This window comes from Macrotis lagotis, chromosome 1, assembly GCF_037893015.1.
Source record: "Macrotis lagotis isolate mMagLag1 chromosome 1, bilby.v1.9.chrom.fasta, whole genome shotgun sequence".
NCBI classification, from domain to species: Eukaryota; Metazoa; Chordata; class Mammalia; order Peramelemorphia; family Peramelidae; genus Macrotis; species Macrotis lagotis.
In genome coordinates, this window is record NC_133658.1 from 299,516,992 (window position 1) to 299,544,951 (window position 27,960).

The 27,960-nt window shown below is 41.7% G+C and overlaps 1 protein-coding gene across 3 annotated transcripts in view; it reads right to left on the bottom strand.

Moving 5' to 3' along the window:
- Positions 1–27,960, bottom strand: part of GNAO1 (G protein subunit alpha o1) — a 261,560-nt gene that overhangs the window by 5,409 nt on the left and 228,191 nt on the right. For 2 of the 3 annotated variants that reach the window (XM_074211282.1, XM_074211284.1), the window contains 3 exons: positions 27,218–27,347; positions 20,760–20,913; positions 1,527–13,608 (listed from right to left, as the gene is read on the bottom strand). In XM_074211282.1, coding sequence (XP_074067383.1) covers positions 13,421–13,608; positions 20,760–20,913; positions 27,218–27,347 — 472 coding nt within the window. In that variant the 3' untranslated portion in view covers positions 1,527–13,420. Of the gene's footprint in view, positions 1–1,526; positions 13,609–20,759; positions 20,914–27,217; positions 27,348–27,960 lie in introns of those variants that run through there. The other variant, XM_074211283.1, reaches the window with a different exon arrangement.

Below are 27,960 nucleotides of genomic sequence, written 5' to 3' on the forward strand. Positions count from 1 at the left end.
AAAAAATCTAACAAAAAAAAATGACAAATGATAATCAATTTATAGTGTTCACATGTTGCTATTGGATTTTCTGTTTCCAAAAAAAAATTTATGAAACAGAAAGTTGTATGTCTATCCCAATATGTCTGCAGTTGAGGTACACATTTAAACTACAGGTCTAAAATGTAAGAGGAAGGTGCCTCCTTGGAGACGTGTCCATCTTTACAAGGAAAGAATTCAATAACTTCATAGAAATGTCACCCTAGAACTTTGAGAATCTTCAAAGGGACTAATTTATTTAACTTCCTCATTTGACAGAGGAGGGATCATTGACTTGCTTAAAGTATCATAGGTCATAAGTGGCAGTATCAGGTTTAAATTCAGGTCCTGAGACTCCAGGTTCCGTGGATCCTACCATTGCACCATCCAGTCTCCTCTCTTTGATCCTTTTTTTTCAATCTAAATTACTTTGGTGGAGAAATTCCTAGCTTCCTCAGAGGTTTTGGAGCAGAATGGACAAGCACAATAGCCTTCATTTTTATTCCTGTAGAAACTAGGAACAAGTTGTTTCCTGGATCAAAAGGCTCAGGGCCAAGAAAATAGAATTTCTTAGGTTGTGTCAGTGAAATGAAAAGCAGCATCAAAAGGCAAGAGAATGAATATATATAAATTCAGAGTCTTGAATTATATTTTGGATTGATTAACAATTTTGGGGGGAACTGATCATGTGATTTCACTGACTTGGGTAGGTGGAGGGGAGATGTTTAGGAAAAGAGTTATTACCTCTTTTGCTTATATAGATTAGCTTCTTGAGCTACTAAGAGCTTAAGTGACTTGTCCAGGGTTACACTGCAAGTCTGTCAGAGACAACACTTGAAGGTGGATCCCTAACTCTAAGGCAGACTCTCTAGCCACTCCATCACATTTACATAAATCATAATTGGATTCCTTCTAATTCAATCTTTGGTGGTAAAGTCCCCAACCCAACTTCAGCCATGAGGTGAAGCTTGCAAGATTGGGAGGTTAATATCTATTTAACCCTATGGGAAAACCATTCCTGAATATGTACAAGTTATAGCTCATTGCCTCCATGCAAGCTACAGGAAAATGCAATAGAGAGGATTACTGGACCTGGAGACTGCTATGTGATCCTGAGTAAGCCATTTCATCTCTGCTTTCCTCAGTTTTGTTCTCTGTAAAATGAGGACAATAATAGTGTTTACCTCCCTGACTAGTTGTGAACCTCAGTGAGGAAACAAATGCTTTGCAAGCTCCAAAGTGCTAGATAAATGTTAGCTATTGTCAGTAGTCATCAATTTTAATTTTCCTTTTTTTCAACCTCATCAGACTACATTCTAGCATGTAGAAACATTTTCACATGTTGTTTGGAGGGGGAAAATATAATTTATAAACATTATTAAATATGAAATAGGCATTTTTCAAATGCTATAGAATAGTATCCTAAAATACAAAATTCTCCTGGACATTGAAAAAAATATCTCATGGATCCTAATTAAAAAAAAAAGAATAAATTACATTGCTTTCTGTCAGGGGGAAGGGAAAAGGAAGGGAAGGAGGGAGAAAAATATAAAAAAAATAATTGTTGAAAACTAATATTACATATAGTTAGAAAAATAAAGAAATGAAAAAAGAATAGAACTTGTGATCCAGAAGCCCTTCATCTATTGCTGCTTCTATATAATCAACTTAATTCCTAAGAATTTCCTAGTTACTGAGCAGTAACTAGGGAGGGGTAATCCAGGCTTTGCCCCAAGGTACCAAATTTAGAGGGCACTGAAAATACTTGTAGCTCTTCAGCAGCATAGAAATATCAGAATTTAGCTAGAGGAATTAGTTAAAATTGGAAGCTTCCAGATGACTTCCCTCTCCCGCCCCTTTCATCTTACCATCATCTTTGTGAGGTCTCCAGCCTCAGGCTCACTGAAGTTACTGTAAGATTTGTGACTTGCCAGACAGGCAGTTTAGAGCAAAGGCCAAGGTTGGAGATTTGGATGGGATGTAAATTGGTTAAAATAAATTAAAATTCTTAAATAAAGACCAGAGTGGCAACAGCTGAGTTCAACAAAGAGGATACCAGGTCCCTGCACTTCTCCCCTCCCATACCAGCTTTGCCAATTAGCATCCACAGATAAGCAATCTCTTTATGCACCTATGGACCAAATATTCTGAACTCTGGAATTAGAATCTGAAAGAGACCTGCATTCAAATCCAATTGCCAAGACACTGGACACCCCATCCTCCTGACCCCACCTCATCCCCTTCATCTGCAAAACATAAATGAAAACTGTAGTCATTCACCGCCCAAGATTGAGAAGATGGTGCTCAGCAAACCATGAAGAAAAACACACTACTGAGTTGTCATCATGATTTCTTTACAAAATGAGGACAAATAACTAAGCTTGTCTAAGAGTAAGCCTGAAAAGAAGCCTGGCAATAAGTTTCTAATTTACTAAAACCATAGTTCCATTTCCTCTATCTAAGACCTTATTCTGATGCTTCCTTGTGGCATGGAGGTGAGCCTGGATCTTTCTTTCAATTCATTTATTAAATGCCTCCTCTCAGCAAGGTTCTGGAGACATGCAAAGACAAAAAGAGAAGGTACAGAAAAAAAAGAAAAGAAAAAGACCCAAAGCAAACACTCTAATGTGGAAGTTTAAAGGGTGCTACCTGTGCTTACAGCTTAATTCAAAGAAGCAGGAGAAAGTTGGAAATTTGGGAGTGCCTCTTCATAGACCCAGTGGAGAACATCCCATGAAATCATTTGGTTGGATGTTGATAAAGCAACCACAGGTGGAACATGAAATTCAGCAAATCTAGGATCTTTTTAGGGGGTGAATTAATTAAATGTTTGATCAAATATAGCAGGCTAATTTTTTAGTTGAAAATTTTGTATGACCTGTGAATGATGTTATAAACATCCAAATGCCCTTGACAGAAAAAAGGTCCCCCCACTCCTGGCATAGAAGAGAGTACCACAGCTGAGCCTTTAGGGAAGCCTAGGATTGTAAAGAACCAAAGGGAAGAGATAGCATTAAGGTAGTTGGGTTGATGGGGGGTGGGAGGGGTTGTAGAGGGACAGAACCTAGAGATAGCATGTCTAGTTGGAGAAAAAGTTAGAAATCCATCTGGCTAAAATTTAGAGGGAAATAATATGAAGTCACTTATTCAGGGTAGGCTAGAGTCAAATTGAGCTCTAAATTCTATGTTGAGGAATTATAGTTTATCTTGGAGGCAATAGGGAGCCACTGAAAATTTTCAAGCCAGGGAAGTCACAAAAGCTCTAAGAGGCTGTTTGGCTAATTGTTTGCCCATTTACTTTATGGTCCAAATAATCAGGAAATGATGTCATCTTGCCCACATCCATATTAGCCAACATTAGCTTATGGGGAAACATATTATATTCTTAACTACTGGTTTGGAGAGTCTTTTCATTTGATACTCAGTATGATCATAGAATCATTAACAAATAGTAGTCACCATTTACTCCATAAACTAATTCAGAAAACTCATAGTCTTATTACTTATCTAGAGTCAACCAGTAAATTGTACTCTCAGATGTCCTGAAAGGGCCCTCAGTAATTTGCATCAGCATATTACTCTAATGGAGCTACTCCATTAGATTTATGACTCATTTGCTGATGGAACCCATTCAGAAAATGAGGCCTGAGGGCCACACCTTAGAAGGTAAAGTGTCTAATCAATTAGAACAGAGCTGAGAATTTCATATTTCATCAGGTTGCTTTAACTATGGATCACTGGACAGAATCAATTCCTTGGAAGCTAAAATTATTTTTAGGATCTGGGCTCTTTCATCATCCCATAGAAAAACCCCATCCATGCACCTTACTGAGCAAACAGTAAGGGCTGCTTATGAAACTGCTGCTCTAAACCCCAAATAAAAACCATTTGGGAGACCCAAAGTTGGGGACTGATATCAGTTTCAGGTTATCTCATAAATACAGATATGTAGGAAGAATTGATGCAAGAAGCAATCTCACTAAAGCCAACATTTCAGCCATCATGCTGGTGGGATTTGATGTAGCCCAATACTTCTCCCCAACCCTATTTCCACTGAACTTTTGTGTATTTCTTTTTCAAAAGTCTTGAATTTGAAATCCAAACTGCTCTATGTGAGCAGGCTCTAGAATCTTCCTTAAACTTCTGGATATCCACATTTATGTTGCAGTCCTCTCCTTGCCTTTCTACCAGGAACAGAGCAGAAGCCCTCCTTAAATTTTGCTGAAGGCTCAGATTATTTTTTTCCTTTTACTTAGATTCTTATTGGGAGGAGGTAGAGATTCAAAGTAGGGAATAGGAAAGAGTTGCACTTTGAGAAAATGAGGACCACAGCAAGATCAACTGAAAGACAAGGACAGAGAGAACTGACACAGTTCTAGCATTTTTTTCCACATGGAAACAGGCAGATATAAATATATACAAAACATATTGAAAAGCAAGGCTTTGCAATCATTGGTTTTCAAAGAATCATCTCACCAGTTAGCTTCTTGTTTACTTATGGTCAAGCAGATATATATCCTATAGACCAACCCATCTAAACTCTAAAAGGCTAAAAGACAGCTAGGGAGGGCTTTTTGTTCCAAATGCAAGGTTGTCTAAATAAGGGTAGTAAAAATTTCCACAATCACTAGGTATATATTTTGTTTGCAAAACAATTAACACTCTTCATAGTACTTCAGCATACATTATTTCATTTAGTCCTCACAACATCCCTGTGAGGTAGGGAGGACACATTGACAATGGTACTTCATGTAGTCATGGGGAAAAGACCCTCAATTCCTTAAGGCTCTGCTAAGTAGGCCCTACCATGCTGGTTAGGCTCCAACAACTAGATAGAGGATGCACTATGTGACTGTCTTCCCAGATGGAAAGGTCCTTCCTCAGAAGACAAGCCAGCAGCTGAGAGGTCCATCTTTAGAAGATTAGCCACCCTCTGGAGAGGCTTATTCTCAGAAGACCAGCTGTCAAATGATAGCTCCTTTTGACCATAGCCACAAGTGACACTGCACGGGTGTGGGATGTTTTGATCTACACTGGTGGAAAAAAGCACCCAAATTGATGAAATTGTACCTTCTTGAAGTAAAAAATAATGACAGATGAAGAAACTGAAGCCCAAAGATGCTAAACGATCTGCTTAAGGTCACACAAATATTTGTTGAGCAGAGCCAGGCTGACACACCAGATTTGTCTTCTAGGTCAGTTTTCTTTTGACTATCCTTCCATTGCCTCCAGTCTTGCTAACTCCTGTATAAGGAAATGGCTGAATGATACATGTGGTCCAGGCATCTCATCAGGAGGATCCTGCTAGACACTCTCCAGGGATTAGACTGTGTTGGAGAAGAAAAGGGGAGTGTAGGAGGGGAGTCACAAACACACATGATCACACTAGGAAAGAGCTGGCACTTTATTAACATGTGGATACTAATAAATACATTACGGACAGCCAATAAATTATTACAGGAACTAAGGATTTATTAAACCAAAGAGTCACTCTTCTTACAAAATTATAGTTAATACAGGTTGGGTGGGGGTGCTGGTGGCTAGGGCAAGATTTTGCCCAAAGGAAAAGACTTTTGCCAAAGTGAGAGAGGCACCAGAAGGGCAACTCCATCAAAGGGGTGGGGTTTTGTGTTCCTGGTGGGAAGATGGACTGTATCCATGGACCGAGTGGGGAATGCCAGGGTAAGGGAAGCAAGTGGAAGAAGCCAACAAGAAGATGGCAGGGACTTTTCCTACGGCCCCATTAGAACCATTATTGCACTATGGAACAGGGGAGAAGGGGAAAAGTACTGAGGAAAGCTCATATTGAGAGAAAATCTTTAAAAAGAGATGGAGAAAAGAAGAGGGAAGGGAGGAGTTAGGAGAAAACTGTGCCACTGGTAAACGTAACTGCCAACCTTTGCAGAGAAAGGAAAAAGAGATTAGCTTAAGGCTAAGCTTGAAGAGAGGGTGGGAGAGAACAGTTCCCTCTTAGAGGGAACCCTCTCCTGGTCATATCCTTTCCTTTTCATTATCCATTATGAGGCTAGGATTAATGTACAGACCAAATGAAAAGCTTTGAGCTTTGGAATAAAGAATGATTTTTCTTCCCTTTTCTTTACCTCTTTAGGGTTTCAGAACCCTTTGGTTAGTGCCTTTTGTGAAGTGGAAGCTGCTCTAAGAGTTAAGAACTAACCAGATGAGGGGAATCTATGTAGCAAGGAATCCCAAGTGTAGTTACTAATTCATGTCTGGAGGCAGCGGGGCAAAGGCAGTATGCTAGGGAACAAGAGGAATTTCGATTTCTATAGATCTAACAGTGCTAAGCATTTCTTCCTCATCCACATTCTTTTTCCATTGATCTTTCTAGCCTCTGACTACAGCTTTGTCCTTTCCATCTTGGATGGTCAACTCCTTCAAGACCCCCAGCATAGAGACATGGGGGACATGGGGACAGAATAAGCTCACTGAAGTGTCTATTTTACTCCCTTTAGAATCAATTCTGCCTCTGAAAGGATCCAAACCAGTTTGGCAACTTTTCATTGGAATTTCTCATGTTGACTCCTTGATATTCTATGAGACCAGTGAGTGGGCTGGAGGACATTACCCCAGAGGAAAGCTGGACCTCCAATTCTATTTCTTTCTGCCTTCTCAAAAATGTGAGGGACTTGGAATTATTTAGGCTGAAGGAGGTCATGACTTCATAATATTCATGGAAATGACAGGTTATTTCTGGAGCATGCTAAGCAACATATCAAAAAAGAATAAGAGAAGAGACAGCAGGAATGATGTGGGTTAGACAGAGCTACTTGAATGCACTCAGAGCCTGTGGAATTACTAAGCTTAGAGATCATCAGAATCTATCTTGGATGATTTAGGTGCTGAACTTTGAGGTCAAGGGCAGGGTATGAAATCACTTTGAGGGTCATTCTTGTTATAGAATTCTCCATTCTATTATCAGACAATCTTAGACTTTATCAGGTCACCCAGAATGAATAGGGAGGACCAGGATTAAGGCTGGTACTTGATGTCATTCTTTCATTTTAGGGGATTCTTGAGCAGTTATGGGGTTCTAACTAACCCGAAGACAGCCAGTAACCATCTCACAGGTGCATTGCCTAAGTGGCCAGGGATGGTATAGACACTGGTGGTAAGGACAGGAGAAAGATGAGTCCATGTCCTGACTGAACAGGAACTACTAACTTTTTGCTCAAGAAAGCCCAGTTAATAATCTCATATTGTGAAACATGACTGCCTATGGGCATGGGTGGATAAGAACATCAAAGAGAACTTTCCCAAACCTGAAAGCAGGGTCAGGGGTAGTCTGAGGGGTCAAGAGCTTCACCCCTTGATTGGCATATTGAAGGGCAGGAAAAGGAAGTTGGATTAGCCCATCCCCTTGGAAGAGAGAAGGGTACCTGGGATCTCCTCAAGGTGAGGTATTGTCAGCTCTTGTTCTCTCTCAAGGATGCTGACCTTTGCCCAGAAATCAAACTCATCCAGTAAGGGAAAGGACCTTAGTAGGGGTTGGGTCACTGGGAGAGGTGGTGTGAATAGCATTCCTTAGCCTTTACCTCTCTTTCACCTCTCCTTCACTGTCTGTCTCTCAGCTCCTAGCTCACCACGACTTACCTATTCTAGCCCATCTAACATGTAGACAACTACCCCAAGCTGGCTTATTTCTGAAGTTAGTTTGCTCAGAAGGCCTGAGAGGGAGCCTAGTGCCTCAGGCTCATCTCTGAACCCCCATTTCACAGCTTTGGGGAATCTCTGAACTTAACAGGTGTCATTCAACATCCTGGGCAGAGAACTATCCTTCTCTGGCTCTCACAGTCGACTTCCAGCTTTAAAGCAATCTTGCCAGGAGGCATTGCCCAAGACAAACTTTTTTTTTTGTTTTTGTTTTTGCAAGGCAATAGGGTTAAGTGGCTTGCCCAGGGTCACACAGATAGGTAATTATTAAGTGTCTGAGGTCAGATCTGAACTCAGGTCCTGGCTCCAGGGCTAGTGCTCTATCCACAAAGCCATCTAGCCACTCCTGACAAGTTGATTTAGGGTTTGGGTTTTACCTACTTTCCCATCTGGGTTTGGGGTTGGGGACTGAGGGGTAAGATATTAGATATTAGAAATGCTTTAAAGATATTGATAAAGACATCCAAGTCCCCTTCCTCTCATGATAATTATGGGCAAATCTCCAAGTTGTTTCTAGGGGAGTCCTGGTAAATGTTTAACAACTGGCTTTGCAACCAAAAAAGAAAGTATTCAAAATATACTTTTAATTTTCATCTGCATTATTAACATCTTCTCCAACATTATCTCTAGTCTAGACAATCAACCAAACAGTGAATTGAGTCTTGATGTGTAATATTTACTAATTTCCAAGGTGTAAATGCTCACTCTAAAATTTTAACATTTGTCTTTCTGGTATGAACTGGTTCTAGGTCACCCATCTTTCACCCTATTCTCTCACCTTTCCAATTGCAAAACAACAGTAATCCAATCAAACATTACTAAAGAAAATCCAAACAGATGTGCTGAAATTTCTGGCTCAGGGTACTTGATCAAAATCAACCTGTGGCCAATTTTGAAGGTCATCTAGTTCAACTTCTTCCTTTATCATCTGAGAAAACAGAGGCCCAGGGAATGAAGTGATTTGCTCAAGGCCCCTCAAGTTAGTATGTATTGATGTCTCATAGGACCTCTAGCTAGAAAGGATCTTTATGGCCAAGGAGTCTAACCACCTCCTCCCTTTACATATAAGGAAAATGAGACCCAGAGAAGTTGCCCTGCACTAAGTAGCAGAGATGGGGTTTGACTCAAATCCTCTGACTTCAGGTTCAGGACACCTACTGGAGGTGCTTTTTCTCATAGGATGGTAGGGGTTAAGCAGGTCAAGAAGATGTGGACCTACGTGATGTATTGACCTAGGACTTCGGGGATCATCTAGATTAACCTCTTCATTTAACAAAGGCGAAAACTGAACCCTTAGTAAATTCCTGAGGAATGCTACAAACAAGAGTAGTGCTAGTTAATATATTAACAATCAGTTCTCTGATTTAAAAAATGTTTATAGAAACATTTTGAAGTTTAAACTGAATTTTTAATGTTTTCTCTATCACTTTTTTTAAGCCTAGATAATCAACAGAAAAATAAATCAAGCCCTGATTTCTAACATTTGCAGATTTCTGAAGTGTGAATGCTCCCATTGAAAATTTGTAATACCTGGCTCCAACATAGTGTTTTCTTCAAAAGTCTCCCTGACCAAAAACAAATTCCCCTTATTCTATTGGTCTTGTGGTTCTGAAATTCCAACATTAAAGAGTCATTCCCTTGGTTAAGCAAGATTGACCTCTCCAGATTTTTCTCTTTCAAAAAATCACCAAACCCTATAGAGGGAACACCCTGGAACCATTCGCTCCTTCAGGAAGTGACATAGGACAGTCTTGCTTCTTGTCATTCAGCCCTTAAGCAGAGTGTGTACGTGGGGGAGTGCTGATGGTTAATCAGTCGTGGAGCTGGGAGGGTTTCATGTCACTATCAGGTAATTACAGAGCCAGAGCCTCTTAGTGGAGCATGGGTGCAGACCAGAGGGCAATGCTGGCTCCTGGAGCTAGCTCCAGGCCCCCGAGACAGATCCACATGCTGTTCTCCAGCTCTTGTGATTACACTGATTTTGATGACAGAAATAACCAAGCACCACTGTCATTATTCCTCCCAGGCCAGAGTATGTAATTATACCGTCTGTAGTGAGGGGGGTAATTACTGAGTTATTAAGTGGGTGTTTGTGTCCTGGGAAACAAAGCCAGGCTATTTGACAGTCCCTAGACACCTTTTTCTACCAGAGCTTGGGCTGGATGGCCCAGGGGCCAGTGAAACTAGTGGCCAGAAAGTAAAGGGGTGAAGAGAGGTGGGGTAGGGGCTTCCTGGGAGTTATAACTGAATGAAACAAAAAGATTCAGAAAAGGAAGCATGGATCACAGGAAGGAGGGGGAAAGGAAAACAGAGATCATCCAATACACCCTCACTATCTAGATGGAGGATCTGAGGTCCAGAGAAGTTACCTTGTCTCAGGTCACACATAGGGTCAGAGTCAGCGTTACCAGTCCAAAGGAGTCAAAACCAGTGCCCCACATTCGATTGCTTTTCATTGCCTCCTCTGTCTTTAATGAGGGGCTTGAAACATCCACCACGGAAGGTGGTAAGGTGGGCAGCCCTGGAATCTTGGGAGAGAATTGCTCAGAGAACAAGGCAAGTTCATTGTTTTGGACCCAGAACAGTGGTTTTATTGGTATTTTATCTGCAATTTAATCTTAGTTACTTGGGTTCTCATAGATCAAGTGCTTGTCCATGGTCCTATAGCTAGCATGTGTCAGAGGTGAGACTTGAACCCAGGTTTTCCTAACTCCAAAGCTGGCCCTCTCTCTACCACATCAAACTGATGCAAGACCAAGGCAGAAAAGGGATGTAGGGGTCCTTGTAGTCAATTGCCTCATTTTTCTTATGAGGGCACTGAAGCCAAGAGAAGAGAAGGGATTTACCTAAGGCCACCCAAGCAAGTCCTTGCCTTGGAGTAACCAAGGTCTCTGGATTAGATTCCTTATTCCTTCTCCTGGGCCATGGTGCTCTCTCTCTCTTGGGGCTCAAGAACCTGGTGACCATGCTGACAGACAGTGGCATGTTGGTGAGATGCTAAATGAACCGGCTGTCACTTTTTCTTTTCCCACCTCATCTTAAATACCCCAAAGCCCTATGGTGAAGCCTTGTGTAGGAGCTATTAATACTAGATAGGCTTTTAGAAATATCACTCAGATTGTAAATGGACAAAATGAGTAACACAACACTGATTGCTAGTGAAAAAAGTTTGGGGGCTTATGGGGGTAGGGAGAGGGAAGAAGGGAAGTCATTTCAAACCCCCCAGTAAATGCTAACTTTGCCTCTATTGGCAAAGGGGCCTAGGGGTTCAGATGAGCCCAACACAGAGGTGGATGAGAGAGAGGAGTAAGATAGAGGTCTGGTGGCATTTTGGCACTGAGGTAGCTATCTGGAGACCCATGGTCACCACCTCTTGGTGGTTTCTCTTACTATTTCCAAACTGGATGAGTAAGACCAGAGGAGAATCCAAAGAACACCTTAGCAAATTCAGGGGAGCTAGGGGAGAACATTCCTGGTTCTCAGAGGTCTTTTTGGAGGGTTTCCCCTCTTCAGAATCCAGGACCTGCAATCATGCAAAGAGCAAAATCCAGGCCTTTGGCTCCTGAGAGAGAGGATATGAGTGAAATATTTCTCCCAAAGGACTATTGCCCTCAGCTGCTAATGGGCATATTTCTACAATGGCAGGAGAATTAGGAATCTGGTCCAAAGTAGTATTGTGACGTAGCTGGATTATAGACAACACACAACCACTAGCAGCAACCAACCAGAAGGGTCAAATCTGGGTCTTCTTATTCAGTGTTGTCAGCCAGCCCCAGTAGGGTGTCACTGTGTTGGTGCCACAGAATGTGGCTTAGAGAATATGGAAGAGGCTTCCACAGCCAAGAGTTGACTGCAGTCCTGTCACATTCACATCCAATGTTCCCCTCACTGACTGAGTTCCCAGCCTTCTACCAAACCCACCTTGGTGAGCTGTATCAGCATCATGAAAATGAGAAAGTTCCAAGACATCAAGTCTCCCAGGGTACGTGGCCAAGTGAAAGAAACTGTGGCCTCCTGACCAAGCCCTTTCTTCAGGAGAGTTGGGTCATGTTCCTCTTGGGAATGCTTTACATCTCAACTCCTCAGACAGCTATTCTCTCTCTTCTAGCTGGAGGAATCATTCTATACAGATTTTTGAACCTGGTCTTCCTTCAGTCCCACTCCTTTCCAACAGAAGCATGGAAAGATAGATGATTAATTCATTAGTTTTCCATGACAACACTAGGATGATGGAAATGAGGAGTGAGGCTCTCTCCATGCATCCTAACTAGGTACAGGATGGTCAATATGCTCCTGTAGGAGTATAGGGCACCTATCCCTTGGAAGCCACTGCCAACAGCTGCCTAGAACACTTTCATGAAATCACCATTTTAAGACATTGTTTTATTTCTCTTCCTCTGCCCCAGTGCCCCAAGAGCCTTTGAGCAGCCTCCCCAGGATGAGGGGAGACAAATAGCTTTCTCTGGGCTTCAGTAATTCTCCTAGATAATGGACAGGTATTTGGAGCTTTCACTCTGACCCCTTCTGGATCCTTTGCTTTTTTCCAGTGGACACTCATATCTTTCTCTCTTACCCTCTCCCTTAATTTCCTCTTTCTTCAACTCTGCAACTTCTCAACTCTACTCCATAGCCCCTCCATATATGTAGCTGCAACAGACTGAACCCTCAAGATGGGCATAGAACTGCCCAGGACCTTATACCATGGAAGGAAAGAAGGGAATACCTGAGAGTCAGTAGAGCCACGCAAGTTTCACACAGGTTTGTCTTACTCTCTGCCCCACAAGCTTCCCTTCCTCAGTAGAGGCTGTCAATGTGGATGATTCTACCCAGAGGAGGAGGAAAGTGGGGGAAGAGAAATCATTTGGTGACTGGTTTTGGGGACTTGTAGTGTGGGGGTGGTATAATACCCTGGGGAACAAATGAACAAGAGTCTGAGGGCCTGGGGAGGAATCTAGACCATTAGCTTTTGGTGGATGAGGAGAGGGAAGGCATGGCCCAAACCCCTGATTACTTTGCTTAGGGCTCCAGGGAGGTTAGCTCATCCTGGGTTTTGGTGCCATGGCTGCCTCCCAGGGAGAGAGATATGACCAAAGTGCAGAATAGTTGCTTGTGCTTTCAATCAATATCCTTTATGCTTCAAACACAGAGACCACCACTAGTGCAGCTGGGAAGAAACCCCCCACCAAAGAGGTGCCTCCCGAGGTCTAGATCCTGTCTTAGGAATTTTCCAAACTTGTAGCAAACTGAAGAAGAACCAGAAACCAAGAACAGTAATCAAGGAACCTGTACCCTTCCAATCTGAAGCCCCAAAAAAAGGCATCCTTACAATACACATTTCAATAGATTAAGATATGAAGAGTAAGCCAGGGAGGCAGATGAATAGTTTCCATGTTTGTTCCCTTCTCAGTCTCTCCTTGTCCCACACTATTCTGGTACCCTACCCCTGCCAGCAATTACACATATCCTGGCTGCCATTCCTAAGTCTGAAAAACAAAAGCTTAGAGAGGGATTTGGATATGGTGTCAGTGCCTTGAAGGAGGTAATGGGGTTCGGATAGGAGGGAGTTTTCTCCTTCCATTTCCTTAACCCCACTCCCTCCATTCTTCCTTCTTTGTGAGGAAGTGTAAAGTGAATGGTATAGACACTCTTCCAAAGAAGAAAAGGGAAAGGGGACTAGGGAGGTTGAATGGGGCTGGGGAGGTCTCAGGGATAGGTTTGGGGGCCTCTGGGCTCAGTAGAGTCCACAGCCACGAAGGTTGTTGGCGATGATGACATCTGTCACAGCATCAAAGACAAATTGGATGTTATTGGTGTCAGTGGCACAAGTGATATGTGTATAAATCTCCTTGTTTGTTGACTTGTTCTTGTTTTCATACTGGGACTGGATGTAGGTCACAGCTTCAGTGAAGGAGTTGGGGCCTAGAAAAGAAACAGAGACAGAATGAAGTCATGGTAACCAAGGCATCTACTGAGAGACAATCACAAACCAAGTATTGGGTCAATACCAATGCATATAGATGGTCATTTCCTAGAGGATGGGAGTCAGATATGTGTCTCTCTTGGTTTGGTTAGATCCTTTTCTATTATTACTGAGGTTTGTTTTTTTTTTTTTTTGCAAGGAAGTGGGGTTAAGTGGCTTACCTATGGCCGCACAGCTAGGTAATTATTAAGTGTCTGAGGGCAGATTTGAACTCAGGTCCTCCTGACTCCAGGGCTGGTGCTCTATCCACTGCACCACCTAGCCGCCCTGGTCAGATCCTTTTCAATGATGATAATGAAGATAATAAAATCCTAGCCCTTGAGCATTCCTCAAGTTGACATCTCACCAATCCCTTGGTCTTCAAATAAGGCCAAGCTTGTTCACACCAGAGAAATGAGACCCTCTTTTATTTATAAACTGAACAGAAGATTTCACAATCATCTGGATGAAACCAAGCTCATTACTTTTTCCCTGAACATGCTTTTTCTGATTTACTGTTCCTGCCTATGGAACCACTGCTCAACTTGGCTTACATACTGATAGCCTTGATATTCTCCCTGACATTCCAATTCAGTTCAATTAAACAACCATTTTTATTAAATACGTACTATATGTAAAGTGGTATTCTAGGTGCTTGGTATGCAAAGACAAAATGAAACATCCCTGTCCTTAGGAAACTTATTTTTTATTAGAAACATGTGGTTAGAAAAATAAATATAATTTGTGGTAAGATGTGACAAGAGGAGTATTCAGATACTTAATACTTAAAGATTCTTGCTATCTCTTTATATTGCAGTAGCTCTGATCTTCCTTATTTTCTTTACCTTCTTTCTTTCCATCATTTCTTAATAAATGAACATTTTAGCTCCAACCTTGTTTCAGTGGAATTCTAGAAGAATCCCACTGACACTCTAGAAGAGAGGTTGAAGGTACAGTTGGATTTCCTTGAAGGTCAGGTTTCGTGGCATTAAAAAACATGTGACCTTAGGCAAGCCACTTAAACCCATTTGCCTTGCAAAATCCTAAAAAAAACCCTTTGAAGTAAAAGGTTTGAAAAATATTTCAGAATTTTCAGATTGCAATTTTATGTGAATCAACAGTGTGATATGACAACCAAAAAAAAAAGCTAATGAGACTTTAGGCAAGGCATTATTATTATGTTGCATTAGACTCTTTGTAACTCCATTTGGGATTTTTTAGTAAAGATACTGGAATAGTTTGCCATTTCCTTCTCCAGCTCATTTTACAGATGAGGAAATTGAAGCAAACAAAGTTATGTGACTTCTGTAGGGTCAATCAGCTAGTAAGTGTCTGAGGCCAGATTTGAATTCAGGGAAGATGAGTCTTCCTGACTTAGATCTGGCTCTCTATTCACTGAACCACCAAATGCCCCTAGAAGAGGTGTAGTTGTCAGAAAAAAGGAGATTCTCCCTTGGTCAGATCACTTCCAGAGATTCAATAAGCAGTTATTCAGTGATGACAATCTTCTTAAGCACTTACCTGATAAGAGCTTAATAGATGATCATTTATTCATTGAAAGCTCCCACTGCTATCCCACTGCTATAAAGAAACCCTTTGTGTAGAGGAAACTTTGGAGGTCATTATAATAATAATAACAATAATAAATATTTATATAGTGCTTTGTGTATGCTATTTAATTTGACCCTTATGACAACCCATTTTACTTATAAGGAAAACAAGACTGAGAGGTTAAGTGATTTGCCCAAGGCTGCACAGCTACTGTGTCTCCAGCAGGATTGTGAGCTCACTCACATCTTCTAGCTTCCAATCCAGTTCTCTTCTGGTGGGCTCCCTAGTTGATTGGGGTGATTGAGGGAGAACTTTTCTTTGTTTTTCAGGGGTAGAGAGCTGAAACCTAAAAGATATCTTTTCTTTCCAAGAAATGGTTTTCTTTTGGAAGCAGGAGCAGTACTCTCCACCTCCACCTCCCCCACTTTTTTTTTTGGCTAGGAGCTGTTTGCAGAAACCAAGGTAGAGAATAAGAGTGCAGACAGGGTTAGATAAGGTTAAACGGAAGATTCTTGCTATCTCTTTATATTGCAGTAGCTCTGATCTTCCTTATTTTCTTTACCTTCTTTCTTTCCATCATTTCTTAATAAATGAACATTTTAGCTCCAACCTTGTTTCAGTGGAATTCTAGAAGAATCCCACTGACACTCTAGAAGAGAGGTTGAGGGAACAGTTGGATTTCCTTGAAGGTCAGGTTTCGTGGCATTAAAAAAAAGCTCCTTTGGGAGAGTAAGAGCTTTGGAGTTCAGGCATATAATCTGTTTTTCATCTTTCAAGGACATTTTTAGTTCAGCTTTATATATAGTCCTGCCACCTCCAAGGAAAATGTGAATTGCTTTTTTTTGCAACAAAACAACCAAAACCCACTGACATAACCAGGTAGTGAGAGCAGCAAATATTGACCTGACAGAGAGGGACTTGCTTGCTACTCTGGGTTCTTGGGCATTGGTAGGGTGATCCCTTGTCCAATCTCCACATCTGTCCCTTAAACTTGCCTTAAAATTATGCTTGATGAAAGAGAGCAAAACCCTCCAACTCTGGCTACCATAGTGGGGACCCTTTTATCTCAGGACCATACATCCAGTGATCCACTGGCTATCATAGCTGACACAGGCTGATACACTGTGCAGAAGGCTGATAGTAAAAGAGGCCAACAAACAACAGTTGGGTTTAAGCTTACCCCACAGATCTCAGAAAGAATTTCAATTCCTGGGGTACAGCTAAGTAGATGCTGCTACAGGGAGGAGCAAAGTATTCAGGGACATAAGAAGTTAGGGAGGATCTTGCTCGCTAAGGACTGAGGTTACACAATCTGCTCTGTCCAGGGGTGGCAAAAGAAATATTTGGATATAGGACCCCACCATCTGACACAATGAGCAGGGTTTGAGATATCATGTGGAGACACCTCTTTCTCCTTTATCAAGCCCAAGACCCTAGAAAACCAGATGGTAGCTCAGAAGGTCAATAGAATCCCTCTTAATAGGGAGAAGGATTAGACCAGTGATTCATTAGTACAGGAGACTCCCAAGTGAAGAAACTCTCTCCATCAATGAAGGTTATGTCTTTCTTCACCTTACTGCTTAGAGCAGTACTCTAGCACTGAGAGACTGGATACTTTTGTCCTGGGTTACAGTCAGGATATGTCAGAGGTAGGCATCTGAACCCAGGTTTTCCTGACTTCAAGGCTGGGTGACAGTCACCACTGGGTGACACTTCTTTTCTGTATCTCTTAAATCAATGGTGTATTTTAAAAGACATAAATGTTTACTTAGTACCTAAATCACCTCTAGGTAACATTAGAACTAACCATGCAAAACAATGTCTTCCTTGCAAGACAACATAATGGGCTTATGTCACTATAGTCCACGAGGCTGGCAGTTCCATCAGAGTTGGCCTAGCATAGGAGAAAGAACACTGGCTCTGAGGATATGAGTTCAAATTCTAATGATTATGTTTAATACCCATGTGACTCTGTCCAAGTTACTTAATATTTTGGGCTGCAGTGATCTCATCTGTAAAATGAAGGATTGGCGTCAATGACCTTTAAAATCCCTTCTACTTCTATACCTAATGTTTTGTCTTTGTTTTCTGTTTAAATCTATAATTCTAAGATTATGTCTGAATGACTTCTGATATCTCCTCCACACCCAGAACTATGATCCTATGACTTTTTACTTTATCTTGCATGTTTGAACTACAGACAAGGGTGGCAGGGCTTTTGGGCTCCAGGGACTGGAAAAAACTCTGGAAAATAGTTTCATCTTCTCCACTGGCCTAATCTTTGACCTAAGCCTCTTCTTAGTAGTTGGATGGACTGATGGTGCTTAGTGATCTACTTGTAGCATTCCTATTATGGACATAAAGGAGGAGAGGCAGGGAGTTAGGATAGCCCACTGTTGGGATAAACAGCCTATGGTGGATAAAAAATGGTCATAAATGATAGTTGACTCTAGGAGGTCCATGGCAAACATGGCTTATGAAGCCTACAATGCCTTAATGAGACACAGTTTCAATGAGGCTCTCTATTTGGGCTGCTCTCCTGCCTCAGGATAGAGTTGAATGCCTTCTATGATCACCATACAAGGATACAATCTAAGACCTGTTCATTTGGTCCATCCTGTGTGTGATTTCATTGCTGTGCTCCTTCCTCCCCACCCCTTTTTTAGTTTTTGCAAGGCAATGGGGTTAAGTGACTTGCCCAAGGTCAAACAGGTAATTATTAAGTATCTGAGGGTGAATTTGAACCCAGGTCCTGACTCCAGGGTCGGTGCTCTATCCACTGCAACACCTAGCTGCCCCTACCTCTTCTCCTTGTTGCCCCAAATCTGAAGGGTTCCTAAGGTTCTGCAGATGCTCAATAAATGTAATTTATTTTTCCTGCTCTAGTCCAGGAAAGGCAAATGGAGGATGCTGCAGTCCTATTGGGCTAAAGTCAAAGACATAGAGACTAAAGGAAACTTGGAGTTTATTCAGTCTCATTTTATAGAACAGGAAACCAATGCTCAGAGAGGTTATATCATTGCCCATAGTCATTCAGAGAGTAATGAGCAGAGGCAGAATTTGAACCCAGACTTGAATCCAAATCCAGTGTCTTTCTGTTAGTTATCACTATGTAACATCGTAAATACTGTTTAATACTCATCTTTTTTTTTTTTAGATTTTTTCAAGGCAATGGGGTTAAGTGGTTTGCCCAAGGCCATATGACTAGGTAATTATTAAGTGTCTGAGGCTGGATTTGAACTCAGGTACTCCTGACTCCAAGGCCAATGATCTATCCACTGTGCCACCTAGCCGCACCATACTCATCTTCTTAACTAACCTCACTCAGCTCTAATCACTCCATTCCTTTCGGTACCCCTCTACATGTGCATAGAGAGACTGGAAAAACCAGAGGGAGCTAGGATGTATACCTAAGGCCTTGTTGTCTTTCCATCTAAGACCGTATGTTCATGAGACTTCACCGTTTGGGAACATGCTTCTTTCTCTCTGACCACCAAAGGCACCGATAACTTCTGCTAGGGTAGAGACACTGAGCACATTTGCCTTAGGGGACTCTAACTTATCCCTCTCTCCCAACACTGGGGCCCTCCCTTTGTTGTGTTGCCTTGGGGAGGGGTCCCTGGGGCTCCCTGAGCTACTGGTGCTCATTTCCTGGGTGCCTGAGATCTCTCAGTTTCAAAAGGTTGCTCACTATCAGCAACCAAGGACCACCATACAAATGAGAGGATGAGAACACTTGATGTTGAAAAGGATCCATTTGTCCAGCCTTCTTGTACAGAGGAGGACACCAGAGACCTTCAGAGGAGAAGCAATTTGCCCAAGGTGGCTTAGTTAGTACTCAAATCCAGGTTCTCAGTTTCCAAATTCAGAAACTTTTCCACTTGATCATTCTCCCAAGGGATACGGCTAGGGACTGGATCTGTGATTTTTTTCTGTCAAGACAGAGAATTGGTAGAGTAGGAAAAGCACTGCCTTTGGAGTCAAAAGATCTGAGTTACTACTTATCTGACTGTGAGCAAATCACTTTACCATGGTGGGCCTATTTCTTCTTCAGTAGAATAAGGAGACTTCAAGGTCTCTTCTGGGTCTAAATCTATTATCCTATTGATAATAATAATAACAGCAGGCAACTAGGTGGAGCAGTGGATAGAGCACATAAAGTCAGAAGGATGGGAGTTCAAATTCAGCTTCAGATGCTTGCCACCTACTAACTGTGTAACCTTAACCCTGATTGCCTCAGTGCAGTTATCCTGATTCATATCTGGCCATTGAAACCAAATGGCTCTGGATGAGAAAGAGAGGCTGGAGACAGCACAGCTCCCCTTCATTCAAATCCAATTCACGTGCTTGTCATGGCATCACCTCCCTGATTTCATGATCTTCTTCAAGAATGAAGGACAACTTAATAATTACCTAGCTGTGTGGCCTTGGGCAAGCTACTTAACCTCATTTACCTTGCAAAAAACCTAAAAAAAAAAAAAGAATGAAGGACAAAAAATAATAACAAAAACAAAACTGATAAAAATAACAGCAAACATTTATATAGGACTCAATGTATATACTGTGCTAAGTCCTTTACAAAAATATTATGTCTTGATCCTTACAACTCCCTTGGGAGGTAGATGATATCTTTTTTTTTTTTTTTTTAGTTTTTTGCAAGGCAAATGTGGTTAAGTGGCTTGCCCAAGGCCACACAGCTAGGTAATTATTAAGTGTTTGAGACCAGATTTGAACCCAGATACTCCTGACTCCAGGGCTGGTGCTTTATCCACTGCGCCACCTAGCCGCCCCTAGATGATATCTTTATCACCAGTTTTCTCAAGGAAAAATTGAGGCACATGGAGGTTAAGTGATTTGTCCAGAATCCCACAAATAATAAGTGTCTATAACTGAATTTGAACTCAGGTCTTCTTGACTCCAGGCCCTGAGCTCTCTCCACTCTGCTTCCTAGCTGTCCCAGATTATTACCAGATAAGGAAACTCCCTGTATCAATGAATGTCAATTTATAGTCATAGAAATTGCCTAGAGCATTAGGAGGTTAAGTGACTTGCCCAAGATTTCATAGCTGGTATATGTTAGAGACAGGATCTGACACTTCCTGCTTCCTTGTTTGAGGTCATCTATTTATCCATTGCTATTATATGCAAATAGTGGTTGGTTTTCCCTGCTGTTGACCACCACCTATGCCCTTTTTAATATTTGTCCGAGCCAAATGGCATTATAAAAAAAAAAAGACTAGGCATAATACATTCTCCAGGCAAAATTTTTGGATTATTATTATTATTTTTAGAACTTTGCAAGGCAAATGGGGTTAAGTGGCTTGCCCAAGGCCACACAGCTAGGTAATTATTAAGTGTCTGAGGCCAGATTTGAACTCAGGTACTCCTGACTCCAGGGCCGGTGCTCTATCCACTGCACCACCTAGCTGCCCCAATTTTTGGATTATTAACTGTTTGGGGTTATCCACTGTTTCACTGCTGGGCTGATCCTGATACAATAAACTTTATATTGTTCCCTGAAGAAGTCAATTCAGTTATGTTTCCCTGATCCCTGACTTACCTGTGTATTCAGGAAAGCAGATGGTCAGTGGTGATGTCTTAATTTTCTCTTCAAATATATCCTTCTTGTTCAGGAAGAGGATGATGGAGGTGTCAGTAAACCACTTATTGTTGCAGATACTGTCGAAAAGCTTGAGGGACTCATGCATGCGGTTCTGTAACAGAGCAGAGAGGGGCATGAGGGGAAGGGCACCACCCCCCAAGGTGACCCGACATGCAGAGGGATCCAAGCCAGCTGAATCACCACCAACAACGAGAAAAGCAAAGGGAAAGTAGATCGAGGCTACGCATTGTGCAGCCTGGACAGGACTGGGACAGAATGGTCCACATGGACGGACGGACGGACGGACGGACATGAATGCAGTCCCTACTCCATTCAACACACAGGCAAGGACAGCAGGGCTGGGGCAGGACTGTTTCAAGGGTGTGATAGGAAGGGGAGGCTGGGGAATCTAAAGGATTCCAGCTCATATATATGTAAATATATGTGTTCATGCATCATGCATGTAAAGGGGAGGGGGACTACTGTCGCCCTTTGAACATATCTACATGGTAACATGGCTCATGCAGATTTCTTTTATCACGTTCTCATTCAATTTTGCCAGCAGGGTTTGGAGGTTGCACGCATTCAGTTGGATATCATTAACCGAGGACTGGTGAGATCCTCGAATTAATCCAGAGTTGGAAGCAGACACCAAGGGGGTACTGACATCCCGGTAATGATCTTGCTGTGACTTCTGCCCAGTGCGTGATTGATTTTTTAGCCTGGTTGGGCTAGGACTGAAGGGGAATTGATCAGTGGATTTTGGGGGATGAGTTTCTCTGGATGATGATCCAAGAAAAAAGTAGGGGAAGGAAAAAACAAAACAAAACAACAAAACCAAACAAACCAAACAAGAAAAAAAAGGGGGGATCAGGGGAAAAGCAGTAACAATAAAAAAAAAACCACATGAAAATCAGAGGGGCCAAACAGGGACTCAGTAGGCTAAGCTATCTACATCATCTTGTGATTTGGGGGAGAATATTAACTTGCTGGCCAATGAGTCCTGAGGTTTAAATACACAGAAGCCAGAGTAGCTTTGGGTTATAGGCTAAGGTGATGGAGACTGAAAGAAGATGATGAAAAGGACAAATGAAAGCAAAGTGATTGATTCCTGGGAAAAGAAGGGAATTCACAGCAAAGTCACCCCGCATCATCCCAAACCTCTGCTGCTTTCAACTCTTAATGGGATTGGCTTGATTTGGGGGAAGGGCTTCATACCTGACAGATTTGGTGTCTCTCAAAATATGCTCAGCTTTTGGTCTTTGTTGGGGAAGATAAGAGCAGGTAGTGGAGGAAAATCTGTGGTGTGTAGAAACCTGGAGACATTTGGATCGAGGGGCTGATGCCAGAGCTGTGCTCTCCAGGAAAGGACGAGAGGCACCCCAGAGTCCCAGGGTGATGGCAGGCAGAGTGGGGGGGCCTTGCCCCATTGGAGTTTGGATTCTGTCCCTGGATGATAGCAGCTATGGGGCAGGACCCATACCACTGGAAGTTTGTGTTTTGATAGTGGGTATTAAGTGAACATAGAAAAAGTATCTCATTTTATAAGTCCCTGGCCCACATTTTAGCCAGAAGCAGCAACTCAGGCTGGAGGGTACTTCCAATAGATGGATTGCAGCTCAGACTTTATTCTTCTTCCTTTTTTTTTGTAGCAAAGAGGGATTCACAACCATCTCTTCCCAGTGAATCACCAAAGATCAAGTTTGTGCTGGCAGTCTGAGGCTAGAGTCTACAGATTGAGTGGACCTGCTTTTCTTAGCTAGTGAAGAGGTCATGTATGTCTATCTTTTTTTTGCCCTATCACACTACAAGCTTCATACAGCAGAGACCTTTTTTATATATCTATATTTGTATGTATATACACATATATGTAGTCTGTATAAGTATATAAAATGTGTTTATATCTATATTGATATCTACTTTACCCGCAACCCAGTCATAGCATCAAGCTAATGCTTCCATTCTCTGACTACAGACAAAAGCTGATTGTTTATAAAAGCTAACATTTATAGAGCACTTTACAGTTTACAAAATATGATACATGTATAATCTCACTTGATCCTCTCAACAACTCTGCAAGATAGGTATTATTATTATTATCTCCATTTTTCATTTAGGAAGACAGAAGTTAATTGATTTGCTTAGGATTACACAGCTAGTGTCTGAGATGGGATCTGAACTCAAGTCAACTTGACTTAAAAATTCTGCTTATAAGGGGAGGGCGGGGCTCTCGGAAATGTATATTCCTCATTCTACCTTGTCTTATTCCCTTTTCCTTCTCCTTCAGTTTTCATCTTTAAGCTTGCCTGACTTTAACCTAAAATGCCTCCTGACTCCAGACTATAACTCTAATCCTAAATGGTGAACAAGTCTCCAGGGAACCTCAGGGATTGGTGCATACTGAGAGTCTAGCTGTCCTCTAAAGCATCCTAGATTCTGAGTGCACAGAATGAGACCTGGAGAGCATCTAAGGAATTCTGGAAATGAGGGGACTTCAGTACCCTTGGAGACATGAGTCAGGACACCCCCTGGTAAGGGGGGAAGCATGTTCTGGAGCCAGCCTGGCCCCAAGCCTCCTTGGGTGGGCCAGCCAAAACTCAAAGTTTTTTTTTGTTTGATTAATCCAACAAACCAGCCAGAGTTGAAAAATCTGGACATTTCTAGTGCTGCTGGTTCTTGACTCCACTTACCCATTGGGGGAAAAGGTTAATGCACAATAGAGGTTCTAAAATCCTTTTTCTGAAAATGGCATTTTATTTTTGACACTTTGAGTGCTCTTTTTTTTTTTAAAGTGACATTCTTCAAAGTAGGGAGAGACTGTTGAGAAGGGAGGAATGTGGGAGGAGACTTTCCTTTTAGTTCCCCCCAGAGTCTAAAGGGGGAGGGTAAGAAAGAAACTGGGATTATTCCCCTTCATCAACCAATCAATCAACCCTGCTACTCCTCCTTTCAGTTTCTCCATGAGCTCTGATTAGGAATGAAGAGGCAGAAAGAATATTAGAAAAGCAAAAGTGAGGAGGAGGACAGGAAGGAAAAGACAGAATTAAGGAAACATGTTTACCCAGGAACCCTTGTTGTCAGCTTATAAGTGGCAGAGAAGAGATAAAATTGCTAAAAGAAGTCCTGCAATTACCAAAACATACCAAAAATTAGAATAAAATTCCGTATTCCACACCTCTTTTAAGATCATCCTGGATAGATACTCTTAGAATTTGGATCCTCCAGGATTAGTCCAGAGGTACCAGGTCACCTGTGGCAAAACTCTGATACCATGATGCTGCCTAGAAGTCTTGTCAACACTGCGGAGCCATTTCTAAAGGTTTATTTGGACTTTTGAACCTTTTATCCATTCCTCACATTGAGTTCTAGAAATATGTCTCTGCTACAGAAAACTTCCACAACCAAGAGCCCTTTCCATTATTAATATGACTATAAATGCATTTTGGTCATTAGTGAGAACTTTTTTTTTTTGGTAGGTTAGGTGTCATAGTAGAGTGAATTAAAAGCATTCACCAAACAATGCAATCCAGTCTCCATCCTCTTGCTCTTTATACCTGATCTGAGGCCATCCCATATTTTGTTCAGTTCAGCCTGGCCTAGTGGCCTTGTCTATGCTACTTCAATTCCCAGTCACTCATCCCAGTCCATTCTAGCCCACACAGCTTCCAAAAACACAATGCCATTAGAAACGATCATTGTTATTTCTCTTTTTCAGAGCATACTTGTCTCTAATCCATTTTTACACTGTCCAAGGTCTTCATGAACTTTTACATATGTACATTCTGGGATTGAATATCAGAAGAATGGTGTGTAGACCTTGAAATTTGGGTAGCTTCAGCTACTGCTAAAAGTATAAAGCATAAAAGTGACCACTTAGATGTACAATGTCAATGGAAGCAGTTTCAAATTCCAGTAAGGTTGTGAGGACCCCAATACTATTTGGGAATATTAGCTTAAATGACTTGTCAAGCTCACATAGTGAACTGGTGAGAGAGAGAACCAAGACTAGGACAGCTCAATGGACTTCTGGTCCAACAGTCTTCCATTGTACCTTGACAGTCTCCATCTCACCAGAGATAATCCCTCAAGAGTTGGACTCTTGTTAATGTTGATGAGGAGTGAGCATCAGTTTCTTTCTTTCTTTTTTTTTGCAGCTCAATGGGGTTAAATGGCTCGCCCAAGGTCCCACAGCTAAGTAATTAAGTGTCTGAGGCCAGATTTGAACTCTGGTCCTGACTCCAGGGCTAGTGCTCTATCTACTGTGCCACCTTAGCTGCTCCTGAGCATCAGTTTCAGTGAAATCTATTCTTCAGGGATGCATAGTCCCTTTCCACTATCCAAAGCAACCAATGACAATGCAAATACTGTCTTTCAGGAAGTCTAGGGCCTGAACAAAAAAGGCCAATTCTCTGATGTCCCCTCCCTGCTATCCAAGGACTTTATTGTAGGCTTCATGTAACCTATGGGGAGAAGCCAAAGAACCATAGGATGAATGAATTTTAACAAGAGTTTTAACAGGATTCTTCCCAGCCCCAAACCCCTACCATGTACCCAGCTTTGCAATTGTCATAGCAAAATCTGAGTAAAGCCCCCTTTCTTGGGCAGGATAGGTACTGAAATCCCAATTTTAGAGATGAGTCAGGGTTGAGGAAGAAAGCTAGCCCTGGATGTATATATTGGATAAAATGGATTACCCAGGACCCACCAAACAAAATCGGTCCATTTCAATTTACTCAAGTAGTGACTCCAACACAAAGACATGCGCGCGCATACACACACGATAATACCAATCCTATTTTACATCATCAACATACTTTTATATTTCTAAAGAGTATTCATGACCACTGCTACATTTGATCCTTACAACAGAAAATTAGGCAGGGCAAAGCATTCTGATTTGACAGATGAAGAAAATGAGACAGCGAGAGGTTGTTACGTATTCAAGGTCGCACAGGGAATAGGTAAAGAACCAACATTATACCTCAGATCTCTTGGCTCCTGGTCCAGGGCTCTTTTGTCTTATACCATGCTTTTTCCCCACCACACCATCATCAGATCATCATCAGAGCACATAGCAACTCAATAAAAGAAATGGCCTATTCACTTCTCATTTTGAAGACAAATGAACAAAACAACCACTGCCCTCTCAGAAAAGTACAAATCATATTACCCCAGTTTCTATTTTATTCCCAACAATGCTCTTAGAATAGTTAACCCTGCCCTGGCTGCTCTAAGTACAGTTGCCATTTTGAAGGAAGAGGGGCAGGAATATTGTTTTTTGACTAAACCTGTCATTTTTACTCGTGTAAGGAGCTTCCTCTGAGAAAAATCCCATTTTCCAATGGCAGATTGGCACCTAACTCCATGACTTTTTGTCTTGTCCAGTTGCCTGGGGTAATGATAAGTTACATGAATTTCCCAGAATCACATAGCTGGTAGATTTTAGAGGTGGGACTTGAACTCTGGTCTTTCTGGCTCAAAGACCAATCTAGGACATCACTCTGGTTCTCCACAGCTGCTATGTTGATTGAAAGAGGCAGGCCTCTGTTTAGGGGAGGCTGAGTACTCTGGTGGAATACGGTCTATATTTATGGTTCTAGACATGGAAATTCTTGACTTTTTTACATTTGGGATTTTTTGATAGTCTGCTTTAGTCTATGAACAACCTTCTCAGAACATTTTTTAATGCATAAAATAAAATATATAAGTTTATAAGGGAACCAATTATACCAGAATAAAGTTATCAAAATATATTTTGTAAATCATGGATTCCAGGTTAAGAATGCTTGTTCTAGATACTTTTTTGCTTGTTCTAGATTAAAGCTAGTACCTAAGAGCACCAAGTAATTTTCTTCTGACAAGAACATGGGTCAGTTAAGTCAGTCAGGAACAAATTTCAGTAAGTACTAATTAGGGCCACAGTCACCAAATGGCTCTCCTGGCAAAGTGTAAGAGGGAACTACTGTGATTATGGATTGTAGTTTCCATTTTATTTTCCTAATATTCCTATAGACTGATTTCTTTTAGGTCTTGACCTATTTTTTTTTCTAATTAACTACATGATTCAGTGCTTGTTCCTGAGGCCTGACTTCTTTTAAGAAATCCACAGTTTTCATGACAACGTCAGGCCTTCCTGAATGTTGACTTTCTTTCTTTTTTCCTTTTTCTGCATTGGCTGCTAAGTAGTGATTCACAACCAGTGGCCTTTGTCAAACAGGAACCAGAAAGTCACAGAGTTCTCTAACTAAAGGCATTCCCAACTTGGGTTCAACACTAACTGAAACTGACTCTTTCCTTCTCCCCTCTCTCCCAGGTTCAAATTCTGGAGTGAACTTACCCCTAGCCAAGATCCAGCCTCCCACTAAGGAATGAGGAGGAGGCCTAGGGCCAATGTCCTCCTGGCTGCATGCACTCACCGTGGTTTCGTCTTCATGGAGCACCTGGTCATAACCGCTCAGCGCGACACAGAAGATGATTGCTGTGACATCCTCAAAGCAATGAATCCACTTCTTACGTTCAGATCTCTGGCCCCCAACATCAAACAGCCTGAAAGACAGAGAATAGAACATGATTCTATTGCCCGAGGTGGGGGCAACTAGAGTTTTTGATCACTTACTCTCTATGCATCCCTAACTTTCACCCCATCCCATCCCCCTAATGAGAACTTCCTTTTTATAGCCATTCTCCCAGGGCCCAGGGGCTCTGCACTCAGGGGGCTCCTTCACGAACCCTGCTGGCATGGTTCATGAAGGCAGAAATACATTTGGCAGGTAAACCACAAGAATCTCCTATCCTCAAAACTCTTCTTCTCTGAAGTGAATACCCTCTCATTTGATTTCTGAGCTGATATCTTTCCAGGGCTATTCCTAAACCCCAAGAAGTACAGAAGAGGATATTCTTAGGATCACACTCAAGATCCCAATAATCCTATTCGGGATCAATCTAAAGCTATCTTGGGAAGCCCCTCCTTTCAAGATAATATGGGTAAAAGTTGATATTTATATAATGGTATTAACTTTTTGAAGCTATCTTATCTTCATTTGACCCTTAAAATAGTCGTATGAGGCAATCAGGGTCAATATTATCCTCATTTTATAGATGAAGAAACTAAGACCCAGGGTGGGAAATGACAAGCTCAAGATCACATAGTGAGTAAGTG